General features: G+C 47.4%; 3 protein-coding genes across 3 annotated transcripts; 1 reads left to right on the forward strand and 2 right to left on the reverse strand.

Moving 5' to 3' along the window:
• Positions 1-5: 5 nt before the first annotated feature.
• AFUA_6G09292 (uncharacterized protein) lies at positions 6-4,445 on the reverse strand (the record flags this gene model as incomplete). The annotated part of the gene is made up of 5 exons (XM_001481412.2): positions 6-975; positions 1,025-2,586; positions 2,639-2,689; positions 2,733-3,444; positions 3,499-4,445. 5 exons carry the CDS (start codon positions 4,443-4,445, stop codon positions 972-974), a joined length of 3,276 nt encoding a protein of 1,091 aa, XP_001481462.1. The 3' UTR covers positions 6-971.
• A 2,544-nt stretch (positions 4,446-6,989) lies between these two features.
• On the forward strand, positions 6,990-10,109 carry AFUA_6G09300 (DUF3435 domain-containing protein; the record flags this gene model as incomplete). Its single annotated transcript, XM_745724.2, has 5 exons — positions 6,990-7,793; positions 7,848-8,109; positions 8,176-8,498; positions 8,635-9,008; positions 9,073-10,109. The coding sequence occupies exons 1-5, from the start codon at positions 7,441-7,443 to the stop codon at positions 10,107-10,109; spliced, it is 2,349 nt and encodes a 782-aa protein (XP_750817.1). The 5' UTR covers positions 6,990-7,440.
• Positions 10,110-10,656: 547 nt separating this feature from the next.
• On the reverse strand, positions 10,657-15,634 carry AFUA_6G09307 (uncharacterized protein). The gene is made up of 18 exons (XM_077805043.1): positions 15,298-15,634; positions 15,212-15,247; positions 15,031-15,130; positions 14,958-14,978; positions 14,730-14,900; positions 14,554-14,668; positions 14,291-14,438; positions 14,016-14,238; positions 13,552-13,946; positions 13,294-13,491; positions 13,081-13,232; positions 12,667-13,027; positions 12,404-12,619; positions 12,037-12,345; positions 11,929-11,973; positions 11,564-11,875; positions 11,437-11,505; positions 10,657-11,381 (listed from the first exon to the last, which is right to left on the reverse strand). The coding sequence occupies exons 1-18, from the start codon at positions 15,548-15,550 to the stop codon at positions 10,990-10,992; spliced, it is 3,516 nt and encodes a 1,171-aa protein (XP_077661176.1). The 5' UTR covers positions 15,551-15,634; the 3' UTR covers positions 10,657-10,989.
• Between the last annotated feature and the right edge of the window lie 202 nt (positions 15,635-15,836).

Raw genomic sequence — 15,836 nt, forward strand, 5'->3', positions numbered from 1 at the left:
CCATTCAGGGATAACAAGTAGCACGTGATATTATCCCGATCCTAAAGTTCTCACCACAAAACTCCGAAGAACTTGGAATTGGTCACGACAAGGCTCCATCCCCCTCTTGCTGTCCCTCCGTTGCAAGTCGCCAAAATGGCCAAGAAAGGTATGCGCAGATTTCGACTCCAGCACTGTTTCCATGCGAACTCGGAGCCTCTAATCCCTAGTGCAATGCTGCTCCGCGGAGAACGGATGACTGATTTGCGATCCTCTTCATAGCGAAATCTCGCACGATTGCCGTTCGCCTGATCTCCATGGCTATGACCGGATACTATCGCACGATGGTCCGTCCTCGTACGCACCGCCCTCTGAGTATGCTCAAATACGACCCCGTGGTGAAGAAGAAGGTCTTATTTCTGGAAGCGACAAAGGGTGGAAGGGCGAAATGATTTACGATATCTCTTATCCAAGTATCTGCAACGTCCAGCTCGGTAGCTTCAAATCAAAGGTTTGACCCTGTGGATTGGCTCAGTCTTTCTCGGCATCAATGAATCCACTCCGTTCCGAAACCACCCAACATCTCAAAGGCAGCGACAAATCGAACCGGTTACTTCCGTCAACCATCATGTACATTAGGGAAAACAGCGGCAAATGCGATACTCTGGGCTTCTGAGCGGACTCGTATCTTGCTAAGCTGTTTCTATTCTGGTTCTGCATTTCGGCGTTTATAACAGCGCATTTTGGGTCAATTCAAACATGTTCGATATCTCCACCTCTCTCCATCTTCTCGACTACATAAGTGGTATCTCCCTTTCATGACTTGTTCAATCTCATGATAAATACGCTGTGTATCTCATTTACCTCCCTCGTCCATAATGTACTTGTCGCTAACCTTTAGGCACATCGTTGTCGGGCTAAATTCGGGCTCTACTATCTATATACCATTAATTTGTCCAATATATCTCTGACTGAAACGGGCATTGTAGCGGTCACCTGTGTCCATTAGCAGCTATAGCTTCTTTGCAAGGAGGATCGCGCTTACTGCGTAATCTGCGACCTCCGCGTAGCACCTCGTGCCGTCCACCTGTTGTTTTTCGGATTATTTTCGATCGCTGATGATTGCCTACTGTTTCCGGACGCTAAGCTAGCAGGGCTTGTTCTGCGTTCCAAGTAGTTTCCAGCCCCTTGCCCTTGCCCTCTAGGCTTGGAATTCGACGGCGCCACAGACACTCGTGCTCTCTTATCATTGCTCGTGTATTGATTCTCCGTATGCGTATCACGATTCGACCGTTCGCTAGCCGGAGAAGCATTGGACTCGTTTGGAAATTTGGGGACCCCATTCGACGAAGGAGAACGCTGAATTTTACTGTAAGTGCATTTCATGGTGCGTCCTGGTTTCTTGATAAGACGATCCTCGGAGGCGCTCTCTTCGGCAGTGCTGTCCACGGTCGCTGAGAACTTCCGCTTCTCAATCCTGTTTCCCTCTTTTTCTGCCCTGAAAGTGACTGTTTTCTGCTTGTCCTGATCCTCCCTTGCATTCTTATGACCACCAGCCGTTTCCGTCGCCAAGCAGTTCAGCTTCACCAGCTGATGCTGTGAGCTCCGCGACTGTTCATCTATCGTTCCGAGTTCAAAACCGTCGGCTTTGTCCGATGTAGCTACGGTACCCTTCTCGTTCGTTTGTGTCGGCAATTCCACAACCGTATCACCGTGAACTGAATGTGGCTTGTTGTTTGGGGTGAGGTCTAGCATCTCTGCAAGATCGCTAGGTTCAGGACTCAGAGACGAGCAAGATGCGGCTGATAGCTGCTGTCGAATACTCGAGAATGGTACAATTTCAGTCAATAATTCCGGCCTTTCACAGTGATTAAGGGAGTCGGTGTTTCCAGCTCTCGCATTAGTTAGAACTGGGGATGACAGCTCGCCGCCTTGGAAGCTCTGTGGCCGATATATCACCTCCGTCGTCTGAACAAAGCCCTGAATAGGACTCTCGCAGATCCTGTTCGGTGTCAAGGCCACAGAAGGACTTCTACTCACGCTCACGACATTAAGACCTGTAGGGACAGTAGTTTTCTGTGAATCGGGACCCGGGTTGTCGTTATCTGCCGAGTTTAGATAGTCCTTCAGTTTGTCCCAAGTGCCTGCGACTGGTCCATCAAACGGTGGATCACCTGGTCGAGTGATCGCCGCTTTGATATTTCTTTTCCAGCGCTCTGAGTCCTGAAGCCTTTTGAGAAGAGCGTGTATTTCGGATTTCGCCTTCCTTTTACCTGTTTCCATCTTTGACCTGGCCGATTCGGCATTGCAAAGCTTTTTCTTGACCTGTGTGAGTTCTTCTTCTCTCTTCAGTAGATTACTTTGGCATGTGTCTAACTTCTTCTGCACATATTTGAATTCGACGTCTTTCGAGGACAGCCTATCACTGAGTTCGACGATTGTTCCTTGGACTTCGTCGAGCTGGTGGGATATTTTCTTCTGTTGAGCCAGAGCAGCAACCTTTGCCTCTCGCAGTAGCTCGAGTTCCGCTTCCTGTTCACTCATCCGAGTTGCTATCTGGGTACGGGAGGCCTCTAATTCTCGTAATTGCTGTTCTCTTTCCAGAATCTACAGGAATCAGCAATTTTGATTGGTTTATCTTCAAACTTCATTTACTCACCGTCGACTCTAATTCATGTCTTTGCGTCTTCGCTTCATTTTCCTTTTCAGCCTGCAAACTATTAGGACCTTCCCTTGTAAGAGTCTATGTTGACTACCATTGACGCTTGAACCTCAGCCAGCGACTCCCTGATCGCGGCCATATCCTTTTCCGCTTCTGCTTTCTCTCGCAGCATTTTATGGATTTGTTGCTCAAACCTTGCCTTGGCCTGATCTCTGGCAATGACGCTCGCTCTGTTCAATTCCTCCCGAATTTTCGCCTCGATAGATATGATCGTCTGTCGCTGATTGACGACTTCAGCCTCGAAATCCTGTGCTCGTTTCATCTCTTCCTGCATCTTTGTTGTAACGTCCAGAAGGGCACAATTTGCTTTTTCAGTCTCGAGCTCCTTCGCCTTAGCATTCTCTTCAGCAGATCTCACTCTGATTGAAAGCTGCTCCTTTTGATCTTTGAGTGCGGCATTCTCCGTGAACAGAGCGCAAACGTCTATTGTTGGAGCTGGGTTCTGCGCCTCAAAGATACACTTTTCTAGATGCGTAATATGCTGGGTAAGATCAATCCCCTTCTCATTGAGCGTCGTGAGAGAGGAGCTGATGGTCTGCATGCTTGGCTTCAGAGCTTCCAACATTTCCCGCACGGTATTGTACTGTTCTTCGTTGATCCCGAGCTGCTTGAGAAGTGCCATATGACAGCCGTTAGTATTTTCGAAGAGCTTCAGTTGCTCCAAAACTTTATGTGCCACATTCTCGTTGAGCGCGAAATTTCGCTCGAGTCCCTCATTTAGCTTGAAATCGAACATATTCGCACTGACCGCAACAAGTCAGCATTCCATTCCTCAGTACCTTTGACTCTGATCACACCTTGAAAAGATCTTGTGGACAGTGTCCTTGTATTGCTGGATATCCGCTCTGCAACTCAAAAGCTGCTCGCTCAATTCTTTGAGCAGTGGAAAAGTCTTCTCGAGTGTCAATTCCAATGTGGTTTGATTTGCTGCTTGGGAAGCATTCACACTCTGATCCAGTCTGTCAAACGCAGAGTTGAGCTTGTTCAGCATCTCCTGCTGTTCTGTCCGGATTATCGCAAGCTGCTTAGTTTGAACCCTCGAATTATTGTGGATGTACGACTCAAGAATTGATGATCTTCTCCTTTCTTCCACCAACTGGGTTTGAACAAATGCTGTCTTCTCTTCCTCGTTTTTCAAGGCCAGCGTCATCGATTCGACTTTTCTTTCCGACTCTGCGAGCTGAGTTCTTTTTTCCTTGACGAGAACCGCGGCCTGAGAAATCTGGCGCTTAGCATCTTTAATTCCAGACTCGATTTCGTTTCTTTCATTCTCTAGAGTTGCCTTTGAGTCTTTGAGTCGGAGGTTCTCATTGCGAAGGTTTCGATACTCAGCCCCAAGCTCGTTGAGAATACCCTTGAACTTCGCTAGCTTTGTTTTCCAATTCTCTATTTGGGCTCCGTATATCTTTGATTGACACCTGCTACGCTGTAATTGATTGTCAAGGGTCTCGAGGTGATTCTTCAGACTCTTGTTTTCCTCTGTCAGTGCAAACATGTCTGCTTCCATGCGCTCCTGTAAATTCGAAGCAGAGATTTCATTTTCTTCTCGAACTCTCATCCAATTGATTAGAAGCTGGAACAGATCTTCCTCTGACAATTGCGAGCTTCCGTTGTTTGACGCCAGTGTCATATTTCGTAACGCGCTGGGCACCTTTTTCCCGTTTGTGGGACGTCGTTTCAAGATCGTGAACTGATCAGTCGCGGGTCTCAAAGAGTGCGTATTAGGCGTCCTCTCTACGCTCATAACCTCATCCTGGCGGTTTGTGTTTTTCTGTATAGCAGCAGCCCATTCCTGCTTTTCAATGTACTGCTTTAGCAAACGATTACCATGATGTTCAACCTTAGAGCCTGTCCGTAAATCTGGGGAAACGTTGGAGGGGACTTACACTCGGTTGGGGAGCCACGGATTTGTTGTTATTGTCTATGAAGTTAGACCTCTTATATAGGACTTCTTTCAGGCTTTACCCACTTGGATTTCCTGCAGTCGTGGCGATGCGTCGCATGTCGCCTGCTGTTTGCGAAGCACCATCTTGCGCTCTCTGGCTGTGTAGTGGATCCATTGGAGTGTTTCTGCAAGCATCGCTTTCGGCGCTGTTACAACAACTCTCTGCAGTTTCCGACTCCCGGGGTTTGTGCGTTGCTGGAGAGACAGAGCTTAAAGGACAATCAGTATATGCGAAAAGTGAAAGCATTGGAGGAACGAACTTTACTTGGTCTTGGTGCCTGGCTTGATCTGTCATGCCACGCCTACTAGTTTGTTCCAAGGGAGGATTCCTGGGTGCTGAGCAAGGCCTCTTTCTCAACGATTGTAGAAGAAGTGGCCTTCCACATGGACCAGGTTTTCCGAAGGAGAATCCCGCGACATCGAGTCCAGAGCTTTGGGGCCGTTCAAGAAGCAGTGGAGCAGGACGAGCTTCTTGCGGTCGATCTGACTTTTTATCTTTCTCCATAACGGCCTTAAGATTTGGTGAGATTGGTTCATTGTCATTTTGTCCCATGTGGAGAAGCTCTAGATCTTCATCGCCCTCACACTGAGTTGCAAGGCCGTCATGCTCAAATTCAGATATGGCTAGAGAGTTACCAGGTGGAGAGGGGCCAATGTTTTGACTTTCCATGTCGTTGTCGTCTTGGATGCTCAACTCAGCAATAAACGATGACTTCACTTGAAATGTATGGCACGCACATTAGCCTCCGACTAAGGGAAGAACCGTCGTGGATGCCCCAGGTTTAGGATATTTCTTGTGCCAGCCTGTAAGGATGATGGACAAGCGAAACTTTGAAAGATCAAGGGACTGAAGGGAAGGAATTCTTTTGAATATGGAAAGGTAGAGTCAAGATCGCCAGCTCCCTCAGCAGAAGAACTATCTTCGTCAGGTGGTAGTTTCCGTTTTGGGATGCACCACATCTTTGCCTCATAAGGCATTAAAATTCCAGTACTATACACAGGGACTCTGGATTAGACTGAGTTATTTTAATGGAGGATGCTCTTCTACGGACTGTACAAGACCAACTGTACTGATGTTTATACTGATGGATTTAATGGAAACGCCCGAAACACTGTATTGTTGATTATAGATAGATAATAGGTAGGATATATGTACTAGCTATGGAACCACTACTAAGAACTTCTCCCTATGCCTTAGTAAGCTATATTTATAGTATTTACACCCTATTCTATGATAGTTGCCCCTCTATCTCTAATTTTTAAGTATATTATTAGATAAGAAAATTTATTTAATTAAATTAGATGTCTGTGATTAATTAGATCCCTTTAATATAGGTATATAGAATAGTATAGTGTCTCTAAGGTCAGGGATAGGGGTGGTAGTGGTAGTAACCTATATCATAGTATTAATAATATACTCTTGCCTAGTTATCATCTGCTATAATACCTCTAACTTTATCTTAAGTTCCCTAATCTATTACTTTAATATGATAACTTCCTTATCTTTTACCTATATAGCCTATTTATATTTCTGCTTAATATTCATCACCTCTTCTCTATATAAGGAGTTACTATTATATATCATCTCTTAGAGATAAAGCACCTCTAATTTAGTATACTCTAGCTAATTAGAAGGTATTAGGGGTAGTTAGGTTTAGGATCCTAATAAGGATTCTCCTTAAATAGATGCTAATAAGACTTAAGTTTATATACTCCTATTAAGTTTATCTACTTTAGATTTAATATACTTCCTATCTTCTCTCTATTAATCCTTCTGTACTTTAACTACTCTTTTCTAGAGATATCTATATATATTATAGAATTTAGGGTAATTAAATTACTATAGCCTAACCCTCTAGTTCTTAATATTAGATGCTAATAACTTTTCTAGTAAGGTAAGTTTCTCTTTTACAGTATATTTAAAGATAATAGTAAAGTAAGGCTTATATATCTTTTTATTCTAGTTCTAGTAGCATAAGTAATATTTTCTTACCTTTAATAGTTATTAGGTAAGTAGAAGAATGTTATTATTAGAAAGAATCTTTAGATCTAGTTTATTATCTATAGGCTCTATTATCTTTATTAGACTTTGCTATCTTTCTTCTACTTTAATAATTATCTTAGTATAGATAAGATTAATACTAGATTCTTAGCCCGCAGTGCTAGAGAGAAGTATTCCTAGGTTATTAGATTAAATATCTATCTCTGTAGCTAAAGGAGGAATATAAAGCTAATTATACTAGTAGACAATTTGGACTTACCAAACGGATGCCATTTTCGGCCGCATTCGACGCCTTTTTCGGCAGCCATTTGGTAACACGTGACTTCACCCTTCCAACACGGCCCCGTCCTCGCTACCACCACGCACCAGTCACACTCGCCCACAGCGCCCCACCATCGTGGGCGTTTCACCAAGTTCAACCGTCAGTCTTTCAGCACCGTCCCTCCAACCAGAAGCTGTATGAGGGAGCCGAAAATGGCTTCACTTCTTCCTTTCATAGGAGCCTGGGCTCCGGCCAGGCCACGAGGACGCCAACTCGTTTACCGTGGCCCATTTCTTCCAGGTTCGTTCGTCTTTTATTTCTCCCCTGATCCCTCTGCCTCTGCCAAATCACCCTACTCAAGAAAGGTCATCTTCTAGCCTCAAGGTCTTTCTTGCACCTACAATAAAACTCACTTCACTCTCTAGTAATCACTTCGCTGGAATTTGCGGTGTCGTTTCCCGCTCCCCAATCCTTACGACCCTCGTGCCTTCCCTCTCAGTATTCGTTCTTCATTGCCTACAAACCCACCGATGAAGCGTACCCGTGCGCGACAGAATCGATCCCCCCTGACGGGGAGTGACGGCAGTGAGAGCGATTTCGTCGGTAGCAGCCCTGACTGGGATGAGCAGCGGGATGCCACTTATGAGACGGATGTGACTGAGCCAGATGTCACCGAGCCGGATGATCGCCCGAGCCCACGAAAACGCCTCCGGTCGGATCAGAAGGACCCTGCTTTGGAGCCAAGTCTGTCCAATGAGGCAGACGAATTCTACGACGACCCCCTCGATGACACGGGAATCGACCTTTGTGAGATCGACGAGGATTTTGACAAAGCAGAGGGCACCATCGAACGACGGGAGCGGATCGAAACCCGATGGAAGCGGTCAGTGACACAGGCCGAATGCCGCCTTTGTGTTCTCTGCTAATGCAGGCATAGGTATTGTAACAGCAAAAAAAAAACAGAGCCCAATGTGCAAAAATGGGGGGATCCTGAAGAGGCCCTACGCCAGGCGTCGAACAACGACCTGTATCGGTTCTTGGGCTGGTCCCTCAAACTCAAGCGAGGAAAGAACGGTCGACGTAACAAGGGCATTCACAAGTCTAGCTCGTTGAATACGGACTGGAAGAACCTTCGTGGTTACTACCAAAAACTGACCAAGAGCAAAATCGACGATATAGATGGGTCGGAGGTCCGGAGGGTCAGTAGCATGAATCATTATTCTTTCGATTTGTTTGACCGTCTTGTCTAACCGTCCAATCTATAGGGTATCAAGTACTTGGTGGTAGAGCATGGGTTAGATACGCAACCGAAAAAGAAGACGCCAGTCTACATTGAAGATATCGGCCCGTTGAACGAAACGATTCTCTCGACTCAGCTAAAGAAGTTCTACCTTGGCTTGCAGCGTATCCAAGTGTGCCTGTTCAACTCGCTGGCTCTGTTCACTGTACACCGCAGGAGCGCCCTATTGAGTCTCCAGTTCAAAGACCTACAAATCTCGCTGCAGAAGGATCCTCGCGGCGGACCTCCTATCCCTTTGGTTGAACTGACGGCCGATGGATGTAAAAAGTTCCTCGGGCAGACTAAATTGTAAGGACACTGCCTTCCTTTCTCCTTCTTATTTCATGATCTCCAAGCCCTACTGGATCCGTCAACACGGGCTTTTTGGAAAGCATCGCCCTTTTGAGACTGTCTAAACCGGGCAATGTTGGCTAACAGACGACAGGACTACATTTGCACTCCCTGAAGTGGTCTATGGACCATCTTTGGTGATATGTCCGCATACGTTCCTATTCGGACTCTTATTCCATGCCAAAGCATTCCGGAATAACTTGACATCAAAGGCCCAGCTGCGGAAGCTCTTTGTTAGCAAAGGTTGCCAACAGCTCCTGGTGCCCCTGGACCGGGAGAAAGCGGATTGGTATGTCTTTTGCAAAACAGAATTGGTCAAGGGGGTTCCAACCATTCAGCGGACCCAACCCATGTCCAAGTCCTCCATGTCCAGCCTACTGGTCACGTTTGGGGAGATCCGCGGATGGCCCGGGGCATTCCATGCCCATCAGTTCCGGTACGGGAGTGGCAAAGTGATCAACGAGAGTGGTGAGCAATTCTTTCCATCCCGCCACTTTCTGGGGTCCTTTTAGCTGCTGACATTCAACTTCAGGATGGGTCAGTAAAGAGCAACATATGTTGATCATGAAGCACGCTAGCCCCCGGACCTTTCTCGACCATTACCATCCTTTGCAGATCGACACAGATATGATTCGGGTTATCTGTGGCCTTGACCCGGACGTGGAACTAATGCGGGCTGTCACGCGCCAGAACCGTTGGGAAGATCCACGACGTCCGAGATATCTAACTGAGCAACAGAGGGCACAGGTAGAGGACCATCCTGAGTTGCAAGAAGCCCGCCGGAAGCTGAGCGAGCTTGGTGCCCAGTATGATAAGACCCAGCAACCGGGCCTGCTCACTCGGATCGAGAGGCAAAAGAAGGAGGTGACAAATACGCGAAAACGATTACTGAGGGCTTTAAGGCACCAGATCCGAGAGAACTTTGATGAAGAGCAGGCATTCCTGGATATTGAGGCGCAGCTCTCTGGCACTGCACTTAAGGAGGAGGAAGAGGATGAACCTTTCGAGGATGCTGTGCCTCCAACGCAGCTACATCTTTTGCAATGTCTTATGTCCTACCCGATCTCCAACTCGCTGGAGGATGAATGGAATCGGCGCGATGCAGGTGCGAATGCGGTACTGCAGTATTGTGACGTCCTTGAAGGAGGCCCTCTGCGAGGCCGGCCCAGGCGAGAAACTACGACCTCCGCTGCATCGGATGAACCCACGGCTCAACCCCAGGATGATGCACCACAAGTTCAAGACGGCGTCAGCACATGCGAAGTGGAACCCCCTACCGTACGCGGTAAACCGTCGCGTGCTACCAAGGAATATTTGGAGAAGTCGGAACTGCCAGAGGCCTGCTTTCAATGCTTCGCGAATGAGAAGCTACCTGATAAGGTTCGCTGCCGGATGTTTCATGATGCTGGCTGTGTCACGCGCCACTTTGATGCCAAACATCTGAAGGAAGAGCCGCTCAAGTGCAACTGGTGCGAAGTGACCTTGTTGCATAAAATGGCATTCCAGCGCCACGCGTTTGATGTGCATCGGGTGCGCAGTCGCTGGCGTTGCCCGGATCCGGCGTTTTGAACGGGGAAATAATGAGCCAACACCATGCGCGGCTTGTCTATAATAGATATTAAACCATGCAATTATCCCAGAGTATTTCCTTTCTAGTTTTTTGGTCGAGCACTCTCTACTGTATCGACCGCCTGCCATAGACGAAATGCACCGATTGCCTAGGACTCTAGAACTACAATGTAGAAAGTTGAGATTTTGTAAAATATCTAAAAATTAAAAAATATTTTGGCGTGTGTTATTGTCCCACCCCTACTGCTGTTGCTAGCCGATGGACGTTCATCTGACCCCATATACCGCTTGAGTGGCATTCTGGGGCTTCAAGAAAAGGCCATGCTTTTATTGCCCTTTCTTTTTCTCTCAAAGGCTGGATACATTTGAAATGAACCCCCAATGCATCCCATGGTCGTAATCGGATCGTACCTATGAGGGTATCCTATTATTCCGAAATCGGTCATGAGCAAGATCCATGAGCTTGAAGGCTGATTCATCTCACCACCGCCCATAGTTAATACCATAACTTAATGCATAAGTAGCAGCCAGCCTTTTAGCGTCAGGAGACAGTGGGAAGTGGAAATAAATTACTTTGATGACCGATTATGAATAAACTGCTGGGGTATTTGTTTTACTCCCTCTGCTGTATCCAGCTTTCACCTAAATTTTCATTTCTCAAATCAATCAGTTAGAATCAGTGCCATGGCCATACTCCTGGGTCGCTGCCAATCCTAACGTTTCAATTGCTACACAAAATCGAGAGATACGAAACATGTAAGCTAGGCCAAAAAACATTAATTTCCGGCCTCGATTGGCCAATGGGTTGGCAGAATTCGTGTATGGCTGCTGCATTTCCCATCGACACGACTGTGCAAATTCGGGGAAGTTTGGGGCCGGACTAAGCCAGACACCGTTGCGTCTCCTGTGGGACTGGTGTCTGTATAGATATCCCAGGTCTCATTGGTATTGATGTAGCAATGGAGGGACTTATCCTTGTCGTGGCGGGTAACGTCGGTTCTGAATGATGTGTCAACACCTCCGAAATGGGGCCGCCTGCTGTCTTGAAATCCATCGGAGAATCGATGCCTGCTACAATCATGGACTGCACTTCATCCCGATTCTCTCGAATGTAGTTGAGCCTGCGGCGATGCTTCGCTGCATGGCGTCGTAAATGTTCTTTCTCCTTAGTGCATTCGGGATCTTCGCATTCTTCGATTCCAAGATGTTCAGCGAGCTCGGACGAATTCGCGGGGCGAGTGCTGTTGCCATCATCTATCACATATCGGGCAGCTACATGCAGTGAGTTTGGCTGATATCCCTGACAAAGGGGGCATGATAAGCATACTATCGTCATCGAACATCAAGACTTCCAAAGCTCGCTCCACAGATCGCTTGACAGGCTTGCTCTTGCCGGCTGGATGATGTACTGGTCAGTTGAAAAGGTTAGATTCAAGGATGGAGAGCTACCATACCCGTTACAGAAGCCGCAGGAGCCGTTGTGTAGCGATATGCAAAAAAGGGTATGCCTTCCCGAAAATAATAGCCGTCGTCTGCCAGCAGAGCAAACCCAGGCTCGGCGTCCGGATACAGTGTTCGAGGCCAGCAATCGTTGGCTGTCAGAAGATCAGGATCGCCTGCAACGACGGGTATGCTCTTCCAATCCATGACAATTGACGTGACAGTAGAGGTGAGATGCTCTTGGACCCAAACAGTATCTGTGAATAGTCCGACGTATGTTCTAATGGTGGATGTGCTAGTTGTTACAGGAGGCGGGATTGCCCCACCTGGAACCATGTAAGTTTTTGAAGCTGAAAATTCATTAGAAGAGGGAGCTTACAATCTAGCTCGACTCTAATCTTCGATCCGGGATCGTTTGCAACACCTAGTGGTTGATTAGCGCAGCTTTTGGAATAATCGTCAAGTGAGGGCTGTGGTATGTTCAGACCTCCGTTCTCTCCTCCCGGGAGGTATCGAATTATGATACCAGCATTGCCCTTGTTTCGCGATCCCCAAATGTTGAAGGGTGGCCACTCATCTGCCTGACATCTGCTATCCTTCATCATTCCAGCATAGGGAGCCCAGACACTTGAGGTAATCCATGATTTCCACTCCTTATGGTGCGAGCTAGACCATTCTTCCGGTCCCTCTCGATCTCGGTTGTACGGAACGACCTGATCGGGACATGCAAGGGTTCGCAACCCGTACCAAGTTGCTGCCGATCGAATATTTGCACAGGCCTGTGGATAGCGTTGACCTGGTAGCAATGCTAGGTCAGGCACATATTGGATTGCGGCTGTTAGACGTCCTCTTACCGTCGCAGGTTTTGGTTACATGAACACTATCTCTTGTCCTCGATGCAGGGGTCACTGTACTCGTGACAGTGCCTTTTGGAGGATTTGCAGGCCAAGGACCTAGTCCGTAGCTCCCAGAACCACCGTACAGCATGTAGAATCCATAAGCAGGGATATATCCATCCGCTCTTGGAGGCTGAGGAAAATCATAATCAAAATCCATGTCGCATGGATTGCCTGCCACTCGGTTAGGTTTACGAAACAAACTCAGCGGGGATTCTCACTTGGGTCATAACCGTCGTAGGCACGTCGATCAAATGATTGAAAACTATATCTGGAGTCTGACACTGATGATAATGTCTGATCAATCTCACTACTAACGTCGCTAGCCTCGGGATTGTCTCTTTTGCTGGTGGCGCTCTTCAGGGAGAACGAGGAGTCCACTGCTCCCATATTCGAAAAACTACCCGAGAAGATGATGTCGCTGGAGTACTGATTGGGGCATACCTGCGCAATGGTCTCGATATCTTCGCAACAAACTGAAATGTAAGTACCATGGGCACAGTCCTTCTTGTCCCCGGCTGGGTGCGTATTCTGAGTGAGATAGATGGTACCCTTAGGGCAGCGCTGATCACATATCTTGCTCTAAACACCGATATTAGCCATGTACATATGATGCACTTAGAATTGTCGCGAACCCCATCCGGCCGTCTATTCCAGGCGCAGTTGCGCCCGACGGCCTCGTTGCTTAGACACAACAACCTGTTGAGTGACCCATGGCAACCCTCAACAGCCCTGAAGTCGTCCGCGTCATACACCTTTCCATGCCCTACTAGCAGCTCGTGGTACCCTACGAGGACATGAGAATTTAGCGCTGTCGGTAAATCCGCAGGGTGAGGATAGACACCTACCACCAGGGCAGCCCAAGACCTTTCGCTCCTTTTCTGTCATGCAGGGAGTCCAGAACGCCAATTTTGCAGCCACTGCCTGCTGAGTATCGGCTGCCTTCTTTGCAATACTAAAACCATTCGTGTTGGTCATATTCCCCCCTGAGTTGAGATACTGTGCAGATTGGGAGTCTGCGTTGTCCAGATCTAAAGCCCAGACCACTACATGGGAGTCAGAAACAGTTCTGTCTTCAGCAGTGAAAATTGAACGGGGCAGCCTACTAGTTCCGCCCAGCCCGAGCTTGTTTGCGAAATCCATCTTTATCTTGAGGGTGTCGGCGTCGTCATATGAGACCCATTGGTTATTGTCCCAGGTGATGTACTTTACACCAGCAGCCTTATCCATGACTGGTGTAAGGTCGTGTGTCCGTATGACTCTGTTGATCTCTGCATTAGAGAGAATGCCGGCCTGACCTGTGCATTCGCCAGGATTCGCTCCAGAAGCAAAGGGACAACCGGGAGTATTGCATGATGGATCTGACAGAGTAAAGGACCGGCCATAGAAGCCAAGACCAAGCACAACTTTCTTCGAGGGAATGTTATTCCTCCATAAAAGATCAAGGCCTTGTGATATCTCGGTCAGGTTTGTGTGAGGATTTACAACCTGCTTGGTGTATCTGCTTGACCGTCAGATCATCCATTTCTCATGGTGGACGGGGAGTCCTCCAGTCCACAGGGTGACTTACGCATTGTTGCCATCCCAGGTCCCATGTATATCATAGCTCATGAAGTTGAACCAATCGACGTACGGTTCAAGGTTGACCACGTCAAACCCTTTGAGATACCAGTAGCTGCTAGGCAGAGTCAATGAGATCCCAAGCCGTCCAGCCGCGGACCTGAGCTCTTTGACAAAGGTGACGTAGTTGGCAAAATCTTCCGCTCGCCCACCACGATCGTCGGCAACAGGGTCTATGAGAGCTGTGGTGAGACCAATCCGGTAACGAGCAGTAAGGGCACATACATTCCCAGTCGATATCAATCCCGTCGAATGCCTGAGTCTGGCAAAACTGGACCACGGACTTAATGAATGTAGCCCGATTTTCCGCGGTCGACACCATGTCGGAGAAGACCTTGCCTCCGGCATCCCAACCTCCAATTGCTATGAAAACCTGAATGAGAGTCTATCAGCAAAATGAAAAAAAAAAAAAAAAGAATTCTGACCGACAGTGGCAAAAAAAAAGAGGACAGAAAAAGAAGAGGAAGAATGAGACGTGCAAGCTTCACCTTGAGACTGGGGTTTTGCAGCTTGAGGTTGGCGACTCGAGGATACAGTTGATCATCGTACGAATTCATTTTGGAGAGTTGAAATGTCTCAGGATGGATCAATCCAAAAGCAAAGCTGGTAAACGACAGCAATTAGTAAACTCTGAGTAGTACATGGAGAAAGTTTCTCTACTTACTTTATATGAGTCCAGAGATTGGCATCGATATCTTCCGGGGCGACCGAATCGCATTGACGCGCATATGACCATGCTTCATAGTAGCCGATTGTCCTAGAACGAGCACTGGTTCCTGTGCTGGATGGCCTTTTTATCTCACCACAGCCATTTTGACAGCCGTCGCCGCAAAACCTAGAAAGGAGTCCTGTTGAGAGTGCCAGACCACTGGATGGATACGTGAAGTCTCACTCTGGTGTTGTCCCACAAAACCTAAAACCCAAAGTCAGCAAGCCAGGAAGGTTAGTCAGACACCAACACCAACCCAAATGACGAACAGCAAACATTGAGGGGGCATTTTTCGTCCCCTGCTGGTGCATATTGTCCGCACTCTGCTTTTGCATCGCAGGTGCTTGTGCAGTTCCCTAAGGCATCCAATTAATAACTTTCCCTCATCCCATCTACCGTTATTGCCCAGAGCCATATGGGAATTGGAACATTCGCACCGATGCCACAAAATTCAGGGCCAAAACCACAGCTTCCTGCTTCACAGTCAGCTTGTGTGCGCCTGGTAGTCAGGGTACTATCGGACCATATTTTGAACAGCATCCAATTTTGCAAGGGCTCTTTTCTGAGCAGATAGCATCCTGCTGGCACTGGACCAGCGTCGGATGTATCAACAACAGTACAGAAACCACCACAAGCAATCGAATAATACTCAACGTACGAAACTTATCGAGGCCCATCATTTTCGCCAATTGCTTAGAGAACAATAATGGGAAATATTGTGCTTCGTGGGTTCCGCACAGGCATGAAGTATTTCTTCTGAGCCATGAATCGGCCATGCATGGAACCGTGAAAGAAGTTTCCAGTCTGCAGTGGAGAACCTGCGTGACAAGTATTCTGTGCAGCACCACAGAAAGTACATCGATACCGCCACACTCGAGTAAAGATAATCATTGATAGTAATACAAAGTAATGCTAAAGACCACTTAGGTAACATCATACGATAATACGGGCCCAGACCGAGGCTAGACTGTTGTTAGTGAGTGACCCAGTGACCCTTTAAAAGGAATCATCTTGACCTCCTTCATTTTGCCATGTTCTGGAAATGATCGTCAAGGATAAAGA

The sequence above is a fragment of the Aspergillus fumigatus genome, chromosome 6 (assembly GCF_000002655.1).
Source record: "Aspergillus fumigatus Af293 chromosome 6, whole genome shotgun sequence".
Lineage (NCBI taxonomy): Eukaryota > Fungi > Ascomycota > Eurotiomycetes > Eurotiales > Aspergillaceae > Aspergillus > Aspergillus fumigatus.